At 42.9% G+C, this 26,709-nt stretch overlaps 2 protein-coding genes across 2 annotated transcripts; both read right to left on the reverse strand.

The window, feature by feature from the left end:
- Window positions 1-436: 436 nt before the first annotated feature.
- Window positions 437-8,449, reverse strand: LOC133918945 (uncharacterized). Its single transcript, XM_062363137.1, has 11 exons — window positions 8,271-8,449; window positions 6,219-6,346; window positions 5,289-5,416; window positions 4,932-5,115; window positions 4,719-4,819; window positions 4,231-4,314; window positions 4,059-4,107; window positions 3,873-3,964; window positions 2,707-2,824; window positions 2,459-2,535; window positions 437-2,369 (listed from the first exon to the last, which is right to left on the reverse strand). The coding sequence occupies exons 2-11, from the start codon at window positions 6,309-6,311 to the stop codon at window positions 623-625; spliced, it is 2,673 nt and encodes an 890-aa protein (XP_062219121.1). The 5' UTR covers window positions 6,312-6,346; window positions 8,271-8,449; the 3' UTR covers window positions 437-622.
- Window positions 8,450-22,968: 14,519 nt separating this feature from the next.
- On the reverse strand, window positions 22,969-25,509 carry LOC133919024 (gibberellin 2-beta-dioxygenase 3-like). The gene is made up of 3 exons (XM_062363256.1): window positions 24,984-25,509; window positions 23,946-24,300; window positions 22,969-23,474 (listed from the first exon to the last, which is right to left on the reverse strand). Exons 1-3 carry the CDS (start codon window positions 25,400-25,402, stop codon window positions 23,235-23,237), a joined length of 1,014 nt encoding a protein of 337 aa, XP_062219240.1. The 5' UTR covers window positions 25,403-25,509; the 3' UTR covers window positions 22,969-23,234.
- Window positions 25,510-26,709: the final 1,200 nt, after the last annotated feature.

Below are 26,709 nucleotides of genomic sequence, written 5' to 3' on the forward strand. Positions count from 1 at the left end.
ATGGCCTGGTTGACCAACCTAAAGAATCTAAAGGCATGTAATAGATTAAAGGCAAGCATCACTTTACTTTCTGGCGAAGGGGTTTGCTGCAATGCAGTTGTCCCTCTCCCTCCCAAGGGGATCTTGTGATCGTGAAAGCAAAGCAACGACTCACATTCTTTGCTCATGGACGAATAAATTCCATCACAATATCATCATCACCGATCGGCATGGAACATCCTGTGTAGGGTGGGGAGACAAAACTCAAAAAGGGAAAGAAATGAGATGAGATCAGTTTGCTGCTACGAAATACGCGAGGATGGTTGCAAATAACGAGAACGATCAGAGCCACGATCGATCGTAAGCAAATGCAGAAGAAAATGACAAAATGCGGGGACATTTACACCATTGGCAGTACTACAAATGAACAATGGTTATTCACCAAATGGTCACTGAAGGATCATCCAACACAATCTTTCTACATGAAGCTCCATGTTTGATCTTTACAAGCTTGAGCAGAAACACGAAGCATTCTTGACCCCAATGTCACTACCATCCACCATTAGCCATCTAGGTTAAAAGGCGTGCATATTACTTGTACATGTTTGTTGTCAGGGGCTGGAAAGCAGACCTCGTCCAGGTGCTAGAACAGGGTGTAACTGGGGTATGAAATGTTGACCTGTGGGCAATTCATTCCGGAATCTGCGTTTCCAGTAGTCCAGCCGTGATGAGGACTTGGCGGAGGCTGTTGGACCCATGTGCCTACCATACCAGCTTTCATGCCTGATGTTGTGCCTTGGCAAAATGCATCATATCCCCCAGTGGACACATAGCTACCGGTGATTCCATCCAGATATTCAGGCTTCTGATATGATGTGCATAGAGAAGGAAATGTGCATCGCAACAAGCCACTAGGATAATGTGATAATTGAGGGTGATTTGACGAACCGGAGAAGGTGCCTAGAATCTGTGGGCACATCCGGATGGTATCAGTTGAACTGAGTGGAGAAGAAATGCTCACATTTTTATTTTGTGTGACATCTCCATCATCAATCAGGCAATTTGAAACCAAGCTAATGATGTGGTGTTGATCAGTAATACCACAAGAATCTAGTACCAGGGCATCAGATGTGGAGCACGGTTCAGAGTAAGTTGGGGAGCTCACTGATACGAACTTGCCTGAGTCAGAAGAGTGGTGAAGCACCTCAAATCCAGGAGGGCAAACTTGTCTCTTTCTTCCTTCTCTATCTGGTGCCGCTATATCAGTGGATGATACTACACCGAGTGGTCTTGATGACATAATGCTATCTGTACACTGAGATGAAACTATATCACCTGACAGAGTTATTTCCCTGGTATAGGTGCAGTGGTGCCCTCCTTGTGCTGAATTTCGACGTTTACCATCAGTGGAAGCTACCTGATTATTGAGTATGCTACAGCAGAGACTTGCTCCTGCTATACCTGTATTAGAAACATGTGTGTTTTGTTGATTTACCAGATGCAATTGATTTTGTGATGCAAACTTCCTGTCCGAATCTGAAAGATTGTGTGGTCCAGCTGATGCTTGAGATTTGGCATCAGACGTAAAAAGAGTACTGAGCATAGGTCTGCCACTCATACTCTGCACTGCAGTTGAACTGTATGACACACTGCTCCCCGAAAGCTGCTTATGATTTCCTGGGACTAGCTTTTCACTGATATCTGAGCATTCGTTCTTTTTCTCTGCTCCTGCGTGAGATTTAACACTTGCTGAAGCCAACAGATGCAAAGGTCGTTCTGGTCTCTGGGAAACTAGATTCACATTCTGACTTCTAGGAATAATAATGCAGTCGCTGTGCTCATTTTTTACCAAAGTAAGTTTTGTGGAATTCGGAGTGCCCTTACCAACTTGTCCTGTCGCTTTAGACCTAGTATCAGTGGAAGCCATCTGCCTGGTAAGTACAGTAAAACGCCGACCTGATCCACCTTGTCCTTGTGAAACAACACTAACATACTGTGGCTTTTGCCATGAAGTATCAGATGTTCCATTTTCTGCTGAGGTCATTTGTTTGGAATTTGAAGTGCCATTTCCTAATTGTGCAGATGCTTGAGATTTATCATTATTAGAGGCCAACTGCTCATTGAGGTGCCCCTTTGGTCCTTGTGAAACTAAATTTATATTCGATGTGCTCTGCAACAAGGTGCCCTCGATAGGTCCAGAAGAATGATGCATATGCTTTACTGAGGTAGTCATTTCACTTGAACAATCAAGCCCTCCAAGTGGTGGCAATTTTTGAGAATTGGGATCAGACAATTTTTGCTGATTATTATGTATGCTCTCATGGTCATTCCGTTGATGAAGAATCACATTTGCCATAGATGATGGACTGTCAAAAGAAAGACTTGAGTCCCTGCAACACACCAAAAAAAGGTGGTCGTCAGTAAAGGACTGAAGGTTAATATACATCAGGATCTGGCCCTAGCAAACAAAAGCATTTACCATGGAGTGGTGGCTGGAAGTAAACCAGGATTCTTGTTAGCGCCATTGGGTAGTAATCTGTTACCATTCGTGCAAATCTTTGCATAAAAGGACTCAGTTAGTACAATGATGGGCAAGTGATACAAGCAAGCTATAAAAGCCGCATCCCCCCCCCCCCCACCTTGCAGAAGTATCATAAAGTAAGAGTGTTCACAAGCATATCAACAAAATAAATTAATTAAGTGATTCAAACTAAATAAAATCCTCACATCTTTGGAGATTTCACTACAAATTGTCGTTCTTGAATTGCAGTCACTTGGTGGGGGTAAAGTACTTCCTGAACGGTGTTGGAGGCCCTTCGTATCGATTCCCATCAAATGCTCAAGCCTTATCTCCAAAAAGAAACAAAGGAAATTTAAAGAAATATACGAGAACGGCATGCATAAAGTAATCTACCATGTGACCCTAGGGTGCCTGAAAATACTATCTATGCACCCTCCCGTTTAACAATGAAAATGGAACATGACAACATCGAATCTAAATATGAGTTAGCACTCAATGTCCTCTTCTAAAAAGTAGGTTCAGCTAATTACGCTACATGGTAGACTTGAAGTAGACTTAGGTGCATGTATAGGTGCCTGTACATGCTAACTGCAGCATTAGGAAGACAGGAACCATCAAGGCAACACAAACCCCCTAAATCTGATTTAACAACAGTTATGAAACAGACAAATCTTCTATTTGCTCAGCTGGTCATCTACTCATCTTTATACTCAGTTGGCCCCAGGGTTCAAGGGGCTACAATACAAATGGAAAATAAACAAATATGACTAAGTTAAAAGAGGTTATGTAAGTTCAATGTGTTGTAGAAACATGGCGGGCATGTGATATGACAAGTGCTGTGCAAGCCTGCAACCTAACAAGCATGCAGATAAAACCAGGTAATGCAAGAACCACAGGGTTAACATCGAACGATTAGAGGACTTATACTCTTTTATTTGTCTTGATTTAGTTTGAGCTCAGGGCCTTTGAGATAAAAGTGTGCATTGGCATGTGATTAAAAAACAACAGTGCATCATTTAAGATATTAGAATCTTCAGATGCCCAATGAATAAAGTTGATTGTTCCAATTTATTCATGCTGAGCATTCACCACTAATCAGTGTCAAATATGAATCCAAAAAAGGGGTTGACATGTCCACTGAATGTGTACACAAAACAATCTAAATCCTCCACTGTTGAATCCAATGGCTCAGGTTTATTCGATGTCCTGCCAGTAATTATTGCAATAATCATTCCTCAAATACCACTGGTAGCTCAGCTGTTTATTGTAATCAATCAAACCCTCTTCTAACTGCTGTTTTGATAATTACATTGTTTTTCACTTAATTTCCACATTGACTAGTACATAATAAAATGGCAGTATCAAAATGTACCTTGCACACACCACAGAAACATCATCTTTGCTACAAATATCTTCTGCTGGGGCTTTATTATGCACATATGAACAGTTTGGCTTTCGGCAATCCTGAGTAAGGACACAGCCAATTATCAGAAAGGAAAGGAGCAGCAGTTGCAGGGAAGTAAAAGTTAAGGCTTGGAATTGAATATATAACACATACCTTATTGCTTAGCCATACATGACAATATCTTGTGACACCGAAGGTTGCTCTACGTGATCAGCATATAAAAGTAAGCAATACAAATACGATAAAACAAATCACAAGATGGATGGTCACAAGATGGATGGTGTTTTCTTTAAGTCAAATTGCAGCGCATTTAGAGCCAACTTACTTTAAAGGTCTACCATGCAAGATGAAACCATTAACCGCCTGTATGCATCGTACAGCCTCCTCTTCCCTTGAGAATGTAACATATCTAAAGGAATGCAAGCAAAGAATTATTCAACAAACAACTATCTAAACCCAAACATAATACAAACAATTAAGTTTGCTAAGAATAAGTGCTGTTCGAGAGAAAATGTATCTAGTAAGAACACCAGTATAACTAATTAAAATTAGAACAGCAATCTCTGCTACCGAATGATATCCAATGTCAAGACAAATGTGGATTGCCCATGTTGCTAGGAGGAAGGGCATGCAAGCAAATTTGGAATGATTAAGGTTTGAAAGGTGTCTGCAACTTTTGCTGCAGATTAGCTGCATAGACGTGATTTAATGTGCAAAAATGCCATCTATTTAATAGTTGTTCCTATTAGACAAGTTTTCCCTGCTACAGGACCATATTTCTGATTTGAACTTTCTACTATCCAAATGACTTACACACGGCCAGAGTCAGGAATCTGTTGGTTAGCTCCAATATTATCAATAATAATGTTTTTCATTTTTCCATATTGCCCGAGAAAATTCTTCTGTCTCAGCACCTGCATAAATAGCATACAGTTAGCATTTATCCCATGTGCGTCAAAAGATCTTGCAGAAAAACACTTAATCATGATGATAAATGTTCACAATCTTATAGTGCAAAATTTATACCTTTTCACTGGCGAACTCAGAAGGCATCCCAACAATATAAACAAGCTTCCGCTGAATCACACGAATACTATTTGGATCTTTTGGTTCTTCTGCCAGTCCCAACTGAACTTTTGCAGATTTCTGCTTATGAGATTTGGTTTGTTCTTTTTGATAGTTTGATGTATTGGCACAAAGTTCCTTTAAACTGGCATTGGGGGAAAAAGGAAGGTAAAATTCAAGTCAAGCAATTATTATTGAATTTTAGTTAAGAAGACTCATAAAATAGTATTTCGAAAAAAATAAAAAAAAGGGAAATCTAGCAAGGAAGTGGACACTTAATGAAAAAATGATGATGCATTTTAGTGATTAAGCACGTGCATTTGGTTGCTGACGCTTGTCCCCAGGATCCTATCCTTGTTATAGACAGAACGGCATCCAGGGCATCTCCCGCCAGATTCGTCCTTCAAATCCATTTCCATTATATGATGCCAACACCACAAACATATCTACCAAGAAAAGGATAGGTTATAAAACATGACAATTTACAGAAAGCCCACAAGAAAATACATGATTGAGACTTTGAGCTGAGCCTGATATGCATATTTAACTAATCCTATGACTAATAAAAATACATTGAATCTTGAAGGTAAGACATAGAACAAGCATTTAATTTACTTCAGCAGACTGGTCCTGTTATCTAAAATAGGAGACTGGAAATTTTTTTGTAATGCTACAGCTGATGTTTAGACTATAACTGTTGAATTCTGAAACATACTGCATTTGTCAAACCTAGGAAACCCCTTAGCTCACTGATTGTTCCAGGTGACTTCCAGTTCTTCATCAAATCGGAATATCTCTACTTCCCCTTATTGTCCTACGTGGGGAGATGGATTAAAAACCTTGTTTGAAGGAAAGGACCTTTTAATGATCCTAATTACCGAGAAAAGCCTGGGACCGTCAACCCCAACTGTAGCAGGGGTCGTCACTTCTAGTAGAAATTCTGAATTACTAGAATCGCATTATTTACTAACCGTGGGCAACATTGACCTCCCGTGCCCTTTCATTTTTAAAAAAATAAAATAAACTTCACTGATCATAAGGACGACACAAAATTACAGGTAATTGCAACTCATCTTTTTAGCATGATAAATAAATAGAATAATATCCAATAAATGTGCTTTTAGGATTATTGGGAAGACTCAATCAGAAGATATTAAATAAATCTAAATAAAGAATGAAAACCAGTGGAAAAAAATAAGAAGTGAATTGTATGTACACCAAAATGGTTCTGAAGTTATGGATTTTCACCTCATATCCACATTTACAAGGCTTCAGTTGTTTATCTGTCAAATCCATCGCCTCCAAGCAAAGTGGACATTTTTCTTTAGTTCGGGCGCTCATGGTGACTCTACTCAATACTTAAAGCAGCAGGAAACCTGAAAATGGAAAAGGAGCACAGTACAAAAATGTACAGTTCCAGCACATTGTTTATCTAAACAATGACACCGCTAAGATAAAAGATTGAGACCACTAAGTTAGAGAAATGCACCAACACAAAATAGTCACCGTCACTGAAAGAAATGTTAATCAATTGAAATAGCAATGCATAAATCATTTCAACAGTAAGGCATTTTCGGCATTCTTTCAGGTATGGAAAAAGCATTGTGAACAGAAAACAGCACACACTTATATCCATATAATGATAAGCCTTTAATGCTCAGGAGTCTATGAGACAACAAAATTCTGAAATATAAAGAATGTATAAGGTATATAAACTTTGGTGAATAAGCATGTGAGTATCCCCTATAAAAAGTATCATTTAAAATATGCAAAATTTAACCAAAGAATACGATAATACAACTTTATGGAGACTAGTTAGAAAAGCTCAGCATAACTTCTACATGGCAATAAACTCTCAGTTCCACCAAGAAGAGTGCTCTTTTCCATCCATATTCATATCAAAATATTCTATGAGTAAGTTTTATACCACATTAGCACATTTAGTACGTGAAAGCCCAGGAGCCATACTAGCTCTGGGGTCTGGATAGCTTGCCTCACTTGGCCAAATGATTGGATTTATTTACCTATTGGCCACTTGTACACTGCATGAAATGGTTTGTCCAACACAAAATATCTAGTCTAGAACAGAGGGAAGTTAGCAAGAGTTGCACGGTTAGAATCAGCAAGTCTTGCCTAGACACTAGACTCTAACATATTCATCATCACATTAATAGAATTTTGCACCAAACCAACTCTACAAAAGTTTTCAATAATTCCGGCTATGTGAAAGAAATAACTGCTGCTATACATCCATATCTCTTTCTTAGCTCACAACAGAAGAATATTTGATGATACTTGATAGGGCTTTCGCCTGTCAGTAGCATCGCAACCTTATCAATTCCTGAACTCCAGAAACCTAAAGGAAAGATGCACCAGGCTACATCATCATCGTGCATCTGGGTACAAATCATAGTCCAAATGCATTAGTATCGAGTCTTTGACTAATTGTGTTGCAACTTGCTTCCCTCTCTCCTATACAGCTCATTAAGTTTCAGAACTACGCATTACCATTAAATTGCACTGACAAAAACTGCAGCGTGCTTATCTCTTCCCAACAATTCAGGGTCCACATGCAAATCTGCAACTTTGAGAGGTGCATGCAGCAAAAATACACCTAAAACGGAACTCTAAAATCTAATGCTCTATTATCCAGATGATAATGCAAGTTTAATAACAAAAAAACTACTCTGATACTTGACCAATCAAACCAGTTGGCATTATTCCGCCTCAAAACCCTCGGGTAAAAAGGAATAGTACAGCGACCTCGTGATCTTTCCCACTAAAACCCCACCTCAAAATACCAAAGGCCCACATAAATGAAGATGAAGCAATTTTTATTTTCTGCGCATCAGATTGTGGGTCAAGCGAAAACATAGCGGATTTACTTCAGAGGCGCCTGTATATACAGAACTTTAAACTTTTAAACCAAAACCGACCCCCGTAGTAGGCCCAAATAATCAATCAACTTACCAAAAACCATCGCAACATTCCACATTTCACCGCGATCAAACCCCACGAGCGATCACTCTCAACCCCTGCTTCCACCAGCAAAGCACACCCAAAACCACCGAAAAACCCCCCACCAAATTAACACCAAAACCCTCGGCAACACAAAGCCCTAGAGCAGTCCCCCACCGCATCCTGTTCAAAAACTACAAACCCGCAGGTAAAACCGACCAAAAAACTCCGAAAAATGGCGCTCGAATGCCCCCCCAGACCCCACATTGCGACGATCAGAAAGCTCTAGAGCGAGGCGAGTGGGGGTTTGCGATCGGAGATGGGAGCGGGTAGAGAACTCACGTCGGAGGAGAGCAGGCGATCGGAGAGGCGGGCTGCCTCGGGATTAGGGTTTCGTGCTCCCCCGTCGTCTCTCTCCTCCCTCCCTCCCTCCCTCTCTCCTCGCCGCTTCCCCCTTCGCAGCCGTCGCCTAGAAACTGGAGAGGAGCTTTCGCGTCCTGCCCTTTTGTTTTTTTCCTCCCAGGGGCGAAAGGGCTCCAAAGAGAAGCGGGGTCTTTAATAATTGGTACCATGACTCGCCCCCGGAACGCACACCCAGCAAGACACGCGGTCCCTCCACCCTCACGCCGACACGTGGGGCCGAGAGAATGTGGGGTCCGATCGCGGTGACTTGGGGTGGACCAGACGCGGCCGTGTTCTTTTGGGCGATGCGCATTTCCTCATGCCATCCGTGGGTACCACATGTCAGTTGCAGAAACAACCGGTACACGCGTGGCCACAGGGATGGCTTGTCGTTTGCAAGGGAGTAGGAGTAGGAGTACATCCGCTCGGAGAGAAACCGACACGACAAGCGGTGGCTTAGCCTTTCTCACTGGATTGCGGGGTTGGAAGTTGTCGTGTCCCACCTGTCATTGAGAGGTATAGTTTAGCAGAGAGTGAACGGGAATGGGATTACTGGGCTGGCTTCCATTGAAGGCTGGAGGTATGGCGTGGTGGGGTTGGGGAAAGCGACTCCGAGTTGAAGCCGTCCGGTCGCAGCCGCGGCGGCACCAGGGAACGTGGGCCCAGAGTGGGGCTTCGACTTTTGAATACGGGCCCAGGAATCGGGGAGCACAGTGGGTTGATGGAGAGATCATAGCATGTGTTGGAAAAGCAGGATCTCGTCCCTAAAAAAAAAGCAGCTTCACGGAGGTCAGAGCTATAGGGGTGGGTTTGGCTTTTATTATTTGTTCATTTATGCGTTTGGGTGTGAATTTGTATTTAAACCTAATAAACATGTATACGTGGTATAAAAAAAAGCTTACACGGGCTTGTTTTATCCGTGTGCCTGCTTTAAGCACCGAACATGTGTACCAAATATTTATATAGTCTATTAGTTGTGTTTAAATACTTCTACTTTGTTTTATTTCTGTGTCATTCCTTGTCTTCGTTTTTTTGCTATTATCTAAACATAAGTACTATCAGAGGCATAATATCTAAATAGTTGATCACCGGAGACGCACCAGCTTACAGCGATTCTTTTTTCACCAAAATATAAAAGGTCTCTATCGGAGTATGAACTCCTCAAGCGGGGATCCTGAAAGACCCCCTTTGAGATTCGGTCGGATGGATGATTCTGAATCTACCTCGTACGCGGATTTAATGCAAGTATATAAGACGTAGGCGGGACGGATGATCGGATGCTAGTGGGAGTAAATGCTCGAGGGATTTTAGACAAGTTCGGGCCGCACGAGCGTAATACCCTACTTCTGTATGTATGCTATTAATACTCTAATAATGTCTTTCTCTGGATCTCTCGTGTTACAAGGTTTTTTTCTAAGTCTAAAGCGTCTTCTTCTTCGATCCGTCAAAGCTTGTACTTCAACTCGTCCGAACTTCTCTGAACTTCTAAAGCATGCTTGAGCCTGTTCTTCTCCTAGGTGCACCCCCTTTTATCCTATTGGGGGAGGCTTGGCGTGCCCAGAAAGGAGGGTACGAGTCCCTATGAGCCATAAATGAAAAGCAACTATTATGGGCTGCAGCTCGACATTACAGGGGTTGAAAAGTACGTCCCCGGCCGGTCTTGTCGCCCATTACGCTCGGCTTTAGCAGTTGCAGGAGGGGAGCCCACGGGCAGCCGCCGAACCACCCCGCATGCCCGCTCGGTCAGAGCGGGTCTGACACAGCAGGGGGGCAGGCGATAAGCCTCAAAGCCCAGTGACGGCATCTCCCAGCCGCACAGGGTGACGTGCGATGGGACCCGTCACATTAAATGCCCTCACGCCTCCCTGCTAGGTAGTGGTAGGGACTGACGTACTCAGTACGACAGACGTGGGGGGAGTGGTTGGAAATGACAAGCCACGCTCCTTCTTAAATGCAGTTTCGGGCCTCTCACCAATTGACACCTCATTGCTGAGCCCTTGTGGGGTCCACCAGTAAGGGGCTTCTCAGGTCCTCGGGGAACTCTGGATGCTCGGGGACTACTGTTCATAACCCCGAGCGTCATCTCCCGGATATGTCTTTTCTCAGTCCTTGGAGAACTCCGGGTACTCGAGGACCACTGTTCATGGCCCCGAGCACTCCTCCCGGAACTGGCTCTCCTCAGATCATCGGGGAACTCCGGGTACTCCGGGACCACTGTTCGTGGCCCCGAGCGCCCTCTCCCGGAACCGTGTCTTCTCGGGTCCTCGAAAAACCCGGGTACTCAGGGACCATTGTTCATGGACCCCGAGCGCCCTTTCCTAAAACTGTGTTTTCTCGGGCGGGAAGGCACCACGTGTCATTTTGCTATCATGGCATCGAGACTCGGGGACCCCTGATTCCCATGTCACCGACAGTCTCTTATGTTAGTAGTGGGTATATGAGTGTGTCTGTAGTTATATGATACGTGTGAATGACGAGTGTATGTTTTAATTCTTACCCGTAATAGGTTATGGTATGGATATATATTTAAAAATTAACTCCTGATATAGATTTGTGTAGCTATGTGACTTTTTTTTATTTTAGTTTTTTTAAACTAATATTTTAATAACAGCACGTGAGCATCTAAATATTCAGGAACTAGCCCCTTTTATCACGTCAAAGTGTCTGGCGTGACTCTTCAACGTAGTCACGTCATATTTATTGGCGTGACCAAAGTGGCTACGCTGACGGAAACCCCGGAGCCTTTACACGTGGGTTCACGTGGTAGCTGGCGTGACTCGGATGAACATTATTTTCAGCAGTTTCAATTGTTCTATTTCCGTTTTCTCTATTTAAGCAGTACGGCAACCCCACCGCTCAAATAGAGGAAGCGGAAAGAGAACAATTGAAACCGCTGAAAACACGGTGTGACTCGGGCTGCCACGTTGAACCCACGTATAAAGGCGCCGGGATTTCCGCTAGCGTGGCCACTTTGGTCACGGCAATGAATATGACGTGACTACGTTAGAGAGTCACGCCAAACACTTTAGCGTGATAAAAAGTGCTAGTTTTTAAAAATTTAGATGTCCACGTTCTGTTATTAAAATACTCAAAAAGACTAAAAAAAAACTCTAGCTCTGCCTGCCGGTTTTGTATCAGTTTGCCCCCAGTAAGAGTCAGCTGTTCCTCTGGATACTTCTAGTTTTCGGCAGCCCAGGCGTCGGCAGTAGCAGCGTCGCCCCCTCCCTCCACCACCAAACCCAAGGGCCAAGGCGGTGCATGGCCAAGGACAACGTGGAGGAGTACTGCTAGGCTGGAAAGGTGCACAAATACGACCCGGACACGGAGTGGAAGAATCGCTAAGCTAGAGCTTTTTTTAGGGAACTGAAGACACACGACTCAAACACTGCTTGGGTTAGATTGGGTTAGTGATCCGTTAGAAAAATAGAATTAAGAATCACTGCTCGTGAAAATAATATTGGTCCCATCAATGCTATTCCTTTGGGGTGACAGAGAAGCCTCATTTCCATCTAACAGATCATCAAATTCACTATTATAAGGAAAGAAATTTTATGATATTTTTTATCGAAAGATCTCTACGAGATTCTAATCCAATAGCTGGTACGTACAACTGAGAGAAATGAGAAGAACACGTGGTATACATAAGAGGGATCTTTCTATGAGATCGGATCTCATAAAATTTTCTTCTCTATCATAGACCCAATCATGATAAACTTTTCACTTCGCTGGTCTCTTAATAATGTGTTCATTACATTAGAAATTCACAGTAGTGACGAGTTATAACCATTATTAGTGATGGGTGTCACATCTATTACTCTAAACGTGTCACTAATGTAGACTCATTAATGACAAATCTAGATCTATCACTAATGACACACACCAGTAACAGGTTTGGATCTAAAGCCATGATTGAGGACTGTTAATAGTGACAAAAAAAAACATAAAAAGAAATGGCTCGCATCGAGCTGCTACATGGAGCCGACCTCTACATCGAGCCAGCTTGGCCGCCACCGTGGACGCACACCTAGTCGTCGTCGTGGATGCACGCCTGGCCGGTGCAATGGATGCTTGGCCACCGCCATCGTGGATGCCTGGCCACTGCCGCCACCATGGACGTCTGGCCATCGTCGTCACGCCCGTTTGGGCACCACCGCCGCACACCCCATGTCGTACCCACCCACGCCTCCTCCCTCATCCCCACTCCTCCTTCCTCCTCCCAAACTTCCCTATTGCGACTCCCCTTCCCTTCACCTCCACAGCACCAGTGACTTCTTCCTTCCGGCGCACACCAGCGGATCAAGGCAGCGGTGGTAGCCTCAAGCAAACCTGAGTGACAGTGACCTCTTGAAAGTGCATCTAGCTCTTATGTGTGGTTTTGGTAATTAATGATAATACCTAAATTACTTATAGAGATCAAGTATTAAAGGTATGCCATTATCAATAGAGTTTTATGAACTAACACATATGCTTTCATACTTAATAGTGAGTTAGGGTTACGATCCATAAGAAGACTTAAGTTGAATTGAAATCATATGTGCCAAGAGTGAAAGAATAAGATTGAACTACATATATGATAAAGTGAATTTATTAAAGATGTCGGACACAAAATAGTTTTCTATGGTAAGACGGTGAAGGGCAAGCAAGACTCGGCTGCGATGGACCATCCGGTGGTAAAGGGCAAACAAATGGCTTGACGTCAAAGGATCAAGGCAATGGTGAAGAGCGAGTGAAGTCTTTGCGCTAATGGACCGTGTGAGGCTATGGGAAGCTATGGATGACTCGCATCAATCATATGAAAAATCAAGAGGAGATGTAGTGAAGATTATATGGAAGTTGATAATCCTCAAGGTTTGAAAGAAAGAAGTGGTACTTGAAAGTATTCAAAGACTCAAATAGGTTCAAACGAGTTTGATATTTGAATTTGAGTATAGGTATGCCGCACTATTAAAAAAGAATACAACGTAGAGCTAATTGTCGTGTCTCAGTGCTCAAGAGTTTCTAATCAACCCAAAGTGAGTTCACTTTAGGAATCCGGTGCGAAAAGTGTGGAAGTGTCTGAATTGGGTTTCAGAGTGTTCCTAGTTTGATCAAATGTGTTTGTGGTCATTAATTCAGTTGGGATTTGTAGCCCTTTGAATAAGCTTTTTATAGAGTCTAAAATCGTCAAAATCGGACTTTGGGATCAAAAGTTATCGCCGTTTTCAGAGGGTCAGCTGTGCTGAACTCGGACTCTCCAGGTTGACTCGGATACTCTGGGTTGGCCAAAGTCTCCGTTTTTAGCTCTGAGTCAAGTGATATGTTATGGTCAAAGTGTTTTATCTGGATATTCTCGATTGACCCGGATACTTCGGGTGGCCGGAGTCTTCAGACTTTACTCTGGCCAGGGCTCTCGATTATGCATTCTAATGCCAACCCAGAGTCTCCGGGTTGGCCCAGATACTTCGGGTCAGTATAAAAAGTTGTGTAACGGCTAGTTTTTGGGTTCGATATATATACCCTCTCACCCTCATTCTTGGTTGCTACTGTAAGAGCACGAAAAAGAACATTTTTAGATCCAAAATAATTTCTTCCCACTCTATTTTAGTTTGTGATTATAGAAGAAAAGTGAGTTATGTTGAGAGATTGCAATCTTGAGTGTAAGTGAGCGTATCTCCCGTCTTGAGCACTCGAGTTCATCGGCAAGAAGTTCACGAAGCGTTTGTTACTCTTGGAGCTTTGAGCTCATAGGCGGCTAGGTATCGCCGGTGAGCAGCTAAGGTTGTGGTGTGCCGTGAGAAGTTTGTGAAGGCTTCGATTTTGCCTTTTGAAGGGAAGAAATCAAAAGTACAAGCTAAGCTCAAATGTGATCGAGCTTGGAGAAGAAAATGGTTAAGAGAGTCCTGGCTCAAGTATGACCGAGCCCCTCAACAGAGACGTATGAACCTCTAGACGAGGTGTCTAAACTTTAGGAAACAAATCTTGTGTCTTATCACTTGTTTCCTTATTCTTATATTTTTGCTCAATGTTTATGCATATTGCTCGATCTACTTATTCGTGTGAAATAAAGTATAGGTACTCCGTGGATCTATCTGTAATCATCACTTGGAATGCACGACTTAATTTGGTTTGAGCTAGAACTCTTTAGACACACTTTAATTTCAGTTTCAAGTTCTTTCTATGCTGAACCCGGAGTATCCAAGTCAACCCGAAAACTCCGGATTCTGTACAATCTGAACCCAGAATATCTAGGTCAACCAGCAGTATCTAGATGAACAGTGTTTTCATGATTTTCTTTTGAGTTTTATTGCATATCTTTTGCTAGATTTGAGTAATCTTTGTCACCCTAGGACTGTAACCTCCACACTTATTTAGGGTCGTTGTGCACTAATTGAGCCTAGCATATTTAGGATTTTCACTTGTAAAAAATTCGTTAGTTTATTTTCTACTACAAGTTTAGGCCAATGGAAAAAGGGGATGAATTTTGTAAAAGCGCCTATTCAACCCCCTCTAGGCGATATTATTATACTTTCAATTGGTATCAAAGCTAAGTCACTCTTTTAGGGCTTCACCGCCTAGAGAGTAAAGATATCGACTAATAGATTAGTGCATATAGAATCAATCCTATTAGATGGCTCTAATTATATTTAGCGGAGTACTTGCATGCTTCATAATTTTAGGACCATGGGTCCTCAAATAGAACGAGTTGTAGATGTGAGTATTTCTCTTCCTAGTGATAAGCTCTTATCAGTTGAAGAGGAAGAAAAATATATATATCTCAATGCTCGAGCCACTTGAGTATAGATGTGGTTGAATCCATCTTACCACTTGAAGACGTTCATCTCATTTAAACTACTCTTAAAAAAAGATATGACAAGTACAAATGTGATATAGAAGAACTTCTTCTGAAGACATTATTTGAGAAATACTCTACTTCATCACTACATCATGAAGAGTACCAAATGACTTTCTCCCTTATCCAAGAGGATGTTACTTTGTCATTCACCTTACCAACTGACAAATCCGAACAAGGTAATGATATGGTGAGTGGGATTAGTAAGTGTCCAAATCTTCATTTGGACTTTGACAATACTACTAGTGAAAATTCCATATCCACTAGTGTTGTTAACCCTTGCATATCATCCAATGAAAAAAATATCTATTTATCATGATGATATAGTCAATTGTCCTCATTGTAATGCATCTATTTCTATTAGTATTTATGAGACTAATATTTTGAAGAAAATAGAAGCTTACTTGAGACAAACCTTAGGCAAAAAGACCTAAGAAAAAATGTTTATCTAAAAGAAGATCAAGGAGGACGTGCTATATATGTCATCAATATGGACATTATAGCATGGATTAAACTTAATTTCAATGTGAAGCATCCACTTCTCTAAGGTGTTCATCCTCTCACACCGATTCTTCATTGTGCCTTATGGCAAAAGGTAAAAAGAAAGCGGTAAGTGAGGATAATCATGTCAATGTTAATTTTAGTACCAGTGATAGTGATGAGCTCGGGTTTAATTTTTTGAGAAAAAATAATATATCTAAAATGATCAAATTCATGCACATAATAGAAGACCACGAGGAAAGCCTTGAGAGGTAAGATAAATTCCTCATTAAGAAAATAGAAGAACTTAAGACCTTAAATATGAAATATGAAAAACTTCAAAAAATCTATAGTTCTTTATCTAATATTTATGGAGATCTTAAACTTAAGCATATTTCTTTGCTTGATAAATTAGATATTGTGTCTTTAGTGGATTTAGAAAAATCATGTCCTAGTTGCAACAATTTATCTAAGGACAATCCACTATGTCTCCTATTGCTAATGCTTGTGCTACTAACTCTAATTCTTGCGTAGCACTAAGGGCTCAACTTGAAATGCTTACTGGTAAGCATGTGAGCCTACAATAAAGCCATGACAACCTTTTGTGTACTCATGAGGATCTTTACCGCCTGCCACCCAAGTAACTTGTCAGCCCATGTACTTTTAACGGCTTCCTTGTGATAGTATAGGGAAACGAAATACTCCGACTCTATGATACCGAGTCTGCCCTTCTCACGCAATATCATCTTGAACACGTGCTGACAGTTACCAACAACATGAACCATGTGGGATTGGCCCTTCTTGCTCTTCTATTCCATGTAAGACGTTATCTTCTCTGTGTACACCCTTTGCGGTGGCCCATATAGAGCGCAGCCTTGTTGTAACGCTCTCGAAGATACCACTGTGTTTCATAAGTGACCCTTCTGTAATTACCACCAATAACAGTGACCTATTCTCTTTCATTACCCAATTGTAAACCTCGGTGAGGTTAGTTGTCAGAATTCCATAACATGAGCCATCGATGTCCATGATGAGTGTACATTTCTCCAATGGTTCGTGTCTGATCCAGTCCAAGAAACACTTAACCCACCTTTCACCCTTCTTTCTTCTAGTCACACTCTGTGGCTCAAGTGGTAAAGGCTCTAGGCCCTCGGGCTCCTCCTCACTTGGTAAAACTGGCTTTTTCAAAACTTCATCCATGTGTCTACCAGTTATTTTATCCAGCTCTTCCCACAGAGCATCAAACTTCCTCCATTGGTCCTGTTTGCACAGCTTCTTAAAAAGGTCCATCAACCTCTTGTTTTTGAATTGTTTGTAGAAGTTTACTCTAAGATACCACATGCACCAACGACTATACAAATCTGGTCACGACAATACCCTGTCTTTACCACTCTACAATGTGTTGATAGCGCTCGACAAGCCTGCATGACGATCGTGGAGCGCACACACATTAGATCTGTTATCAACAACACATCTCTTAACCCATTGCAAGAACCACAGCCAATTACCCATAGACTCACGTTCGATGAATGCAAAAGCCAAAGGCACAACCTGGTTCTCACCATCTACCCCGACAACTATGAGTATATGCTCCATGTATTTGCCTTTGAGGAATGTCCCGTCCATGCACATCAATGGTCGGCGATATTGGAATGTCTCGATCATACAGCCAAATGACCAAAACGCCCGGTGAAGAACTCGATATCCATTCTGATTGACAAAATCATGAGTAGCAATACAGGTGCCTGAGTTCCTACCCTGAATAACCTCTAGCAATGACGGTAGGTTGTGGTAGGAGTCCTTATATGTGTCAAAACTCTTTCTCTAACACCTCTGTTTCACTCTCTATGCCATGTCATACGAAATCTCGTACCCAAATCTTGTATTGATAACATGTATAACTCCAAACTGGGATCCAAACTGGGACATACTAGTTTTATTCACAATCTCTGGGTATATCACATTTACAACATAATCATTGGTCATATTCCTGTGTGCGCATAGAGATCGACTCAAGTTGCAAGCAAGGTTTGGCTTACCGACCGGAGCTCGGTTACCGAGCTCTGGAGGTAACCGAAAAGTTGCGGTTACCGCGGTAACCGATCGAAAATTCAAAAAAAATTGGACAAAATTAATTTGGCAAAATTTGAAATTTGCGGAAAAAATCACGATTTTAGCCATTCGGTAACCGATCGGTTTGGACCGGTTACCGAGCGGTTTTTTGCGAATTTTCCGCATCTTCGGTAACCGCTCGGTTTACTCGATAACTGCTCGGTTTTCTCGATTTAAAAATACATGATACTATATCTTTTAAAAATACATCAACTCATGAATTAGTTATTGTAACATGCAAGATTGTGTAAATATGTTGCGACTAGATTAATTCATAACTGACCCATCACACCTCAAAAATTAGTGAAACCACTTTTATTAGTTTATTTATACTATGATTTACGTAGGAAAAATAATAGTAGACATGAAAAATTTAATTACAGTGCTGTTTTCTTAACATATTCACTTTATACTTGTAAACTTTGTAAAAATCATACAGAAATTAATAAAACTCTAAATAAAGTGAAATCAATTTTAAAGATCCTCTTAAGATACGTTTTACACAAGAAAAATATGTGTTTGCACGTTAAACTTTTCCTTAACATGAGTTAATAACTGAGTCGCACGCTTCAATTTTTTTTATTTTTTTCAAACTTCCTCCCTGTAGAATATGATGCAAACGACATTATTTTTGAAAACTTTTTTCACAGAAGGTCTTAGAATTGTATCTAGTTTTTAAAGTTTTTTTTGAATTTTTTATTTTAATTTTTTTTCAATTTTTTTGAATTTAAATTCGGTTACCGTTCGGTTTCTGAAACCGAACCGGACCGAGATGGTTAGTTATCGCGATTTTTGCTTGGTTGCCATCAGTTTTTTGAACCTTGGTTGCAAGTATGCGGCTCAACAATGGATGCTAACCATACAATATCACACCTCGGCAAGAATCCATGTGCTCATCATGTGCAGCCTTCAGCGAAACATTTCACGTCGTATGTCCGATGATTGGAAATTACCACCTTGAACTCCCTCTTCTATGAGAAACATGATCTCTTCATTGCATGCTGCAGATGGACTTTACCATAAAACATTTGGCATTTGGTCACCACAATCAAATTATATGCCCATGACGACTCATGTCCATCGTCCACTGTTAACTTTTCAATACAAAATTTGATCATTCCTCCATAATTCCTATATCTGAGTTCACAAAGTTGCAGAACTCATCGTCATCTGCCTTCATCTAATCCACAAGTGTCTCGTCCTGCTCTCCCTGATTAGCACGCATTGCGATTTGATTATCTTCCCCATCGTTATGTTTTTCTCTGATCGTATGTACCACAATCGTTGCACTAGTCCACAGGGGAACCTCCAGTACCACACTCTCCTGCACCTTCTCATTGACAACAATTTCACCAATAGTATGTGATGGGTATGCTTCATAATCTAAAGTTGTCGCTTCTGCAAGCACGACATGGACAAAACCCCATTACAATCCTAACATCACAAATTGCCTCTACTGAGGTGTATTTTCACATTCCCGTAAAGTCCACTTTCACCCAATCACAAATAACTTAGGCAACATAACTTTGTATGACAGACGCTCCTCCGATATGCTAATTTCTAACACATCATGCAACATCCCTATCACTTGATTACACCATATTTTACTTGAGTTATTCAGAGTAACAGTCAAACCTTGGAAATTACTTAAATCTACCACACTGTCACGTTGTTGAACGTACCTTCACCATAATAAACACTAAAAAACACTCCTTCGGATATCCTGATGCAAAATCATTTTAATTCCTTGATATTCTAAAATTTATTGCTACTAATATTATTAAAATTATTCCTAAATCATCATTTAATTATTACTAACATTTAATTACTCTAAAATCACGCTACACTCCTACCAACATCACGCGAACATTCCAAGAATTATTGCTAACATTTCTTAGAAAATTATTCCTAAATCACATAACACTTTAGCGACATCACGCTTTAATTCAAATATTTGTTGGTACTATATTTACTAAAATTTATCATGCTCATTCGAAACTAACATACAAATGTCTAAAATATTTCATAAATCATGCTACATATTTAACTACAACTATACTAATTTCTAAAATTTCTAAACTATTCTTAATTTTATAAACTATTCTAAATTAATTTCTAAAATTTCTAATATACTCTAAATTTCTTAGACTATTTCTATCTATTTTCTGAAATTTCTACAAATATAAATAACCAAAAAAATTTACCTCTCCTTCCTTCTCCCTTCCTCTTCCTCCTCCGGCTCCTTCTTCCTTCCCCGGTTGATGGTGGCGCAGTGTTGACACGGTTGCACAAGCCACCGAGGAGGCGCACCGTGGGGGCACGTGCGGCGCCTAGGGGTGACACTGCGACGTTAGCCGCGGGCAGTGCGACACGGCACGTGGCCGCGTCAGCCATGCGCCTAAGGCCTTAAAAGCTTCCTATCGTCATACCATATAGCGATATAGTATGGCGACAAGGAATCTGTCGCAACTGCCATTATATTTATTATCGTGGTTCACAACATATTGTCAGACCAGTTGACAATTAATATATTTCGCCATATGGTATGACGACATGTCACTAGTCGTCAACTAGCGTGACGATAGCATGCTAGTCTTGTAATTTTCCGAAATCACCTATTATTTTTACAATTTTCTAATAAAATATTATTATTAAAAAAAATCGCGGCATTCTTCTATATAGGTAAACCTTGAAGGTATACTAATTTAGATAGCTTGCACCAATTTACGTTTGTTCCCTTGGTTGTATCACATTTGCTAGCATGCCTGTCATTTTAGGCAAATCTCATCTGACACTTGCTCATCTACTGTTTCAACTTCCAAGTTATCCCTGCATTCCGATACCATTGAACAGTTATTGTACTGTTCTAACCTTTTCCCTGCCGCAGAGATGGAGAGGGTGCCAAAGAGCAGTAAGGGGAGCCAGATGAGGGGAGGGGCTGCCAAGCTCTAAGTGAAGAAAAGGCCTGGTTTCGACAGTAATATTTGTTTGGGTTTGGTATAGATAACACTTGGCGGAGGAGGGATAATGGGAAGAAGGATGAGGAAGTGTACTATCCTAGTTTGGATAGGGTTTTATTAGTTTAACCAGAAGCTATTTAAATGATTAGTTTTTTTTTTGGTTTTTGTTGGTTTTTAGCTAACTGAAGAAGCGACTGCGGCTGAAATGAACTAAAAGCTGAGAAACAGTTTCTGACTGATTTTTTTAGTTTTTAAGTGTGCTGAGAAGATAAAAAATTATTATAAAAATCAACAACCAAAATTTAACAATTATAATTATTTTCTTAACTAATCAAAAACTCCGAAATCATCTAACAGACCCTATGTGAATCAAGATGTTTTTTTTATTGTCGTACTATCTTCACGTACCTTCATGTTAGCTTGCAATTGTACGGTTACAGTTAGGTTTCAAAATACAATCTCTGTGTTTGCTTTGTAAATGTTTTTCTCTCATGAATGAAGGGATTTTTCACAGTGAAACTGTATTCAATTTGGATGCTGGTGTGATTGGCTGTTTGGATCTTTCAGTGTTTTTAATTTTCCATGTTCGATGAGTTAAACTACTTGAACTCATCGTCCACTTGCGGACCGGCCGGGGCCATCGATCAAGGAACGGAGCCGATCGAGCTCGTGCGGCGCAAGGACGTGTACGCGCGACCTGCTCGTCGGGCGCCCCAGCATCCAAACAGCGAGCGAGAGGGCGGGGAGCCGGGGACCGCTCGGCCGTCCGCTCGCGGCGCTTGCACACCGGCCCCGGCCCTGGCCCCGTGCTGCGCCCGCATGGTCACCGCATTGTCCTATCGACCATCCGTCGGTGACGTAGCTGTAAAAACTTGTCCCAACGGAGTGACTAATCTGATCGAGACTGCATTGCACTCGTTTTCCTATATTGCATACATGACTATCTACTAAAGGTTCTGTTTAGATAGACAGTGACTTTAAAGCTCTTTGGTTAGTTTAAAAAACGTTTGTAGCAAGCTAGAAAAACTAGCTAAAACATATTTCTTAGCTTTTGCTTCATTTTAAGCACAATCATTTCTGCAATCAACTAAAAATTATAAAAAATCAAGATCAGAGACTAACCATTTTAATAATTTCTATCTTTTTTAAGGAAAAAAACTAAAAAACCTATCCTAACGGGTAGCTCCGGCACTCTAGCCGCGGGACCCGACCTTCCTTTTTGATCGATCGGCGCGGCCTAGCTAGGAATTGGACTCAGTAGTGGACTCAGTAGTCGGTGGATCGTGAACTGTCAGTGGCTGTCACAGAATGATGGTACCGTCTGTCTCCTCAGCTGACAGAGCTCGCCTGCCTAGCTAGATAGCTAGCTGAAGTGTTCAATCCATACGTCTCCCTCGAGTATCCTTTCGAGTGGGCTGATTCCACAGCATGGTGCATGCATGGCAGGTGTCGTAGCGGTAAATTGGATGAACCAGAGTCCAGGTTAACAGTTACTCATTCGGCTGAAAGAAGGATGCAACGCAGTTGGAACACAAATTGTGGGATTGGACACAGGAGTGGAGAGCATGCTAAAGTTAAGACGTTCTAAATGGAGCCTGAACTCTGAAAGAGAATGTTAGAAATCTTGATACAGTCAAAAAGTCTTCTGAATGACTATCTAATTGTAGAGGGTAGGATAGACAGATAACAGATTTAAGGGGAGAAGATGGTCCAGTTGTTAAATGTAGTACTCCACTTCTATTCACACGAGTAAATCAAGTATCTAATTGTAGCGGTTCATCATTCCTCCAACCGGTTTGACTGATGGCCGGGTGGCACAGTGTCATGTCCCAGGGTCAAACACTAGCTTCTACCGTATTCACTTCTAATGCAACTCCCTCTTTGTGATCCATTCGGCTATTACTCTGTCGGAGATGTGCAGGGGCAGGTGTACTGCATATTACAGTGTCGGTGTTGTGCAAAGGCAGCCTTTCAAGGAAAGTGCTGTTCGTAGGTTACAAGTGGGTAGCTATCCCATAGAAACAGTGGCTTTGTGTCCTACCAGAGCTGCAAGTACTGTTGCTGGAAGGGCCAACAAGCACATGCTAATGTTGCATCATCAGGCTCGCCATTTTGACCCCGGACGAACATGACATTTGGATCTCTTTTCCGTGGCCCGTCAGTAGGTTTGCGTCCTGTCTACTGTCAGTTTAAAACAGCAGCAACTGTGCCGTTCATGACGCATGAACTGTTTAACGCGAAATTAGATGATTGATGGTAAAGAAGGCTGAGATTTAAAACGTGGAAGTTTAACAGAACCATAGTACTCAATTGCTAGATACTAATACGGTAATACCTATGCACCACACGTGCATACGTATGCGCACGTACGTACTAGAGGACAATAACCAGCAGCACAAGCAAAATCACTAACCTCAAGTTACTAGCTACCTAGTGCAATTACGGCATTATGCGCTCATGCAAAGTGACATACAGAAGCATACGGATAACGATTAATTCCTTCTAGCCAAACTGCACCGGCAGCTAGTTCTCAAAGCGGGAGAGCCTGTCTTCCGCGAGCCTGGTCCTGCAGCCGCTGCTCTTGAACTCCCCCCAGGTGAACTCCCTGTACCGGCTCCGGCCGCCGTCCCCGAGAAGCTGCGGCAGCGGTGCCAGCCTCTCGCCGGGCGGCGGGCCGCCGAAGAAGATCATGGACACCCTGGACCGCTCGCTGTTCACCACCACCCTGTGCCTCACGCTCCTGAACCTCCCATTCGTCAACACCTGCAAAAGCGCACGTACACAGCAGTAAACAAAATAAACGCACAGGTCGTTGCAGCAGAGAGCTCTTTTTAGATGGTTGTAGGCTTGTAGCAGAGAGTTAACAGTGTCACAAAGCTAAAGCATATGCTTTGCTTGGCCTTTTCAAGGGCTGGGCAACTCAGCAGGTGGTCAGGTCTGCCTGGAAACTCTTTCCTCGTTATTATTGTTGTACGCGCGTAACGTACGTACCATGTGCTGCCAGTGTTTCACGTGCAGTATGGGCCCTAGATATGATCGTGCTAAATTATGTGCTGCTCAAGTGCTCATGTTTGTTCGATGTTGACAGCAAGATCTCTCGGGATCGAGTACTGGTCAGTACTCAATAGTCAGTACTGGTGACTGATTTGCTCGAGGTGACTGAGTGACTAACTGACACGGTAAAAGTGACAGTCAGCAACCCAACTTTTTGCACCAGAATTTTTTAGAAATCACCTGCAGGGTGTCGCCGACGTTGATGAAGAAGGCGTCCCTGTCGGGCGGGACGGAGGCCCACGCGCCGTCGCGCAGCGCGATCTCCAGGCCGGAGGTGCCGTTGGAGCGGAGCACGGAGATGATCTGCGGGTCGGTGTGCTCGCCGAAGCCCGTCAGGTTGGGCCCGCGGGACGTGCCCAACTCGGGGGCGGGGCGCGGCGGGTAGTGGTTCACCCGCAGCATGCAGTCGCTGTCCGAGCGCGTCACCAGCCGCGCGAGCGCGTCCGGCGGGCCGACGCCCAGCCCCTCCGCCATCAGCTCCAGCACCGCGCACGCCATCCGCCGCGCCGCTACCGTGTACTCGTCCAAAACATCCCTGCGTTCGTAACACGCGCGCGCGCGCAAGAAATCACAATAAATCCAGCTGCTTTTTTTTGGATTTCAATGATGTCAACATATGGATAGAGACGCGTGATGAAATCAAAATAAATCCAGCTGCTTTTTTTGGATTTCAATGATGTCAACATATGGATAGAGACGCGTGATGGACTGATGGGCGCATTCGCGATGAACGGCAGCACGTCACCAGAGCGGCAGAATAAGCGTCGATGGAGACCATGCAACCGACGTCGCGCGCGCGCGCACACACACGAACGCAGCGGCACGTGAGTCAAATGGTGACTGTGCAACGAGCACGTACGTATGCTTCGTGTAACATGCTCCACGCGACAGATGCAAGCCAAGGCAAGCAGAAACAGGGGGATCGGCAAAGAGGTGACATGTGTGTGCACGTATCTGTGTAGGCAGGCAGGAAAGCAAGCAGAGGGAGGGAGGCAACAGCGATGCCGGTGCAACGCCGAACGCTGGCGTCCACCGTTTTGTGTTGTCACTCTTGTGACCGTCAGCTCTTTGCTCTGCTCTACGTAGCTAAGCATGTTTTGTTTTGCTCCAAACCTTTTCTTGTGGATGAACAGCGCGCTACCTACGTAGATCACCGTGTCTTTGAGTTGGGGTGTCGTGTTTACTGCGTAGGAGTTTGATGGCGAATGGTCGACTCACCGTAAGGGGCAAGCTGGCGTGGACGACGAGACTGAGGCGGCAGCGCACGGCAATGTCGAGGAGGACGCGGAGGCGACTGGCACGGCGCCGGCGGGGGTGACGCCGAGAAGGAGGTACTCGATCCACCCGAGGTCGCCGTTGCCGCCGATCCACTTGCTGCCGTACCCGAGCGGCCGGGCCTCCTCCTTCTCGCCCTGCGGCAGCGCGAAGAACTCGGCCGCTGCGGCCTCCGCGGCGCGCACGAGCTCCATCGGCACGCCGTGTCCCGTCACCATGAAAAACCCGTGCTCCTCGCACGCCGCGACCAGCGCGCACGCCGCGTCCGGGGCGGACAGGTCGACGGACCGCACGTCGGCCTGCGGTGGCTGCGCCGCGGGGAGGGCGATCTGCTCGAGCTCACCCTTGGCAAGGACCACCATGGCCGAGAAAACAGAGGAAATGAGAGTAAGGTTTTAGGCAGAGCACGACACGAGAGTAAGGGAGCCGCGAGCTCTCCCTCTCCTCTTATATAGACTACGCGAGGGCACAGTAGCGCGACGGGAATTGGTGTAAGACCTGAACAATCTGAACAAGCAGCACTGGCAAAGACCAAAGGCCTCGTAGAATTGTTCGTGTCACTGTAAGTCAGAGGTGTCTAAATAGGTGGCCCAGTCTGGTACGGCACGGTCCAGTTAGGTACGGTCTGTTACAGCCTGTTAGTTAAATAGGTCGTGTCGTGTCGGTTCACGTGTCGTGGTTGTAGCCTAGCCACAGTCCATTTAAGATTGGGTCATACCGTGTCGGTCCGCGGCACGATAGGTCCAATAATATTTTTCCCCTGTTGGGCTCGTTAACACGTGAAAATCGAAAAAACATTAAAAAAATGCCGGATATTGGTATCAAACTCGCGATCTCATAGAAAATAATCACTCTACCACCCTGTTAAACATCTCTTTATGTATTAGGGATAAACAAATTATATAAAACCTTAGAAAAATAGAAAAACTTAAATAGGCCGTGCCGTGCCGGTCTAGCCCGTTTACTCTCATGTCGTGCCGTGTCGTGCCTGGACCGGATTATTTTTCCCGTGCCTCGGACTGGCCCGTTAGATCCAACCCAATTAGCCATCTTTACTGTAAGGTTCCTTTTGGGCAGGAAAAACTATCAAAGGTTGACTTTTGATTCTATTTTTAAATATTTTTTATTAGCTGAGAAAGTAGTTATTATTGAAATGAAGAGAATTAGGTTAAGAATAGCTTTTTAAACTTTTTTTATGCTGATAAATTAAAATTTTATTGTAACAGGCACAACCGCTTTCTTAGGGCTTTTCTTTCTCGAAAGCTCTAAAATCCTAGCCTTTTGGAACCTAAATCATGTTTGCCGCTATTGGTAACCATCCGTCATCTATAAGGTTGATCTTGGTCGTTGGATATTCAATCGGATGTGTGGGAAAATGGCTGCTTGCCTACCAATATCTTATGTAAGACATCCGATGTGTGGGAAAATGGCTGCTTGCCTACCAATATCTTATGTAAGACATCCGATTGAATTCAAATCATCAATCAAGCGGTACACTGTTTCTGATCTTTTTACTCTCAAATAGGGGTTAACCTCCCAACATGAAAATTTCACTAGCATCTACAGACGTATGACTTATTAGGACTGTTGATTTGGGTTGAGATTCATGTTTGAGGAAACCTAGGGTATGTGAATGTATGATTTATCAGAATCGTTGATTTGCGTTAAG

The sequence above is a fragment of the Phragmites australis genome, chromosome 1, assembly GCF_958298935.1.
Source record: "Phragmites australis chromosome 1, lpPhrAust1.1, whole genome shotgun sequence".
Classification (NCBI taxonomy): domain Eukaryota; kingdom Viridiplantae; phylum Streptophyta; class Magnoliopsida; order Poales; family Poaceae; genus Phragmites; species Phragmites australis.

What these genes read in the sequence shown, in the direction of transcription:
- LOC133918945 (XM_062363137.1), bottom strand. Translation starts at nt 6,311, where the DNA reads ATGAGCGCCCGAACTAAAGAAAAATGTCCACTTTGCTTGGAGGCGATG. An exon ending in GTAGTGAAATCTCCAAAGAT is followed by an intron (nt 2,536 to 2,706) that starts GTGAGGATTTTA and finishes TTTTATGCAAAG; the next exon opens with ATTTGCACGAATGGTAACAG. An exon ending in CTTCCAGCCACCACTCCATG is followed by an intron (nt 2,370 to 2,458) that starts GTAAATGCTTTT and finishes GGTGTGTTGCAG; the next exon opens with GGACTCAAGTCTTTCTTTTG.
- LOC133919024 (XM_062363256.1), bottom strand. Translation starts at nt 25,402, where the DNA reads ATGGTGGTCCTTGCCAAGGGTGAGCTCGAGCAGATCGCCCTCCCCGCG. An exon ending in ACGCCAGCTTGCCCCTTACG is followed by an intron (nt 24,301 to 24,983) that starts GTGAGTCGACCA and finishes TTACGAACGCAG; the next exon opens with GGATGTTTTGGACGAGTACA. An exon ending in ACGTCGGCGACACCCTGCAG is followed by an intron (nt 23,475 to 23,945) that starts GTGATTTCTAAA and finishes GCGCTTTTGCAG; the next exon opens with GTGTTGACGAATGGGAGGTT.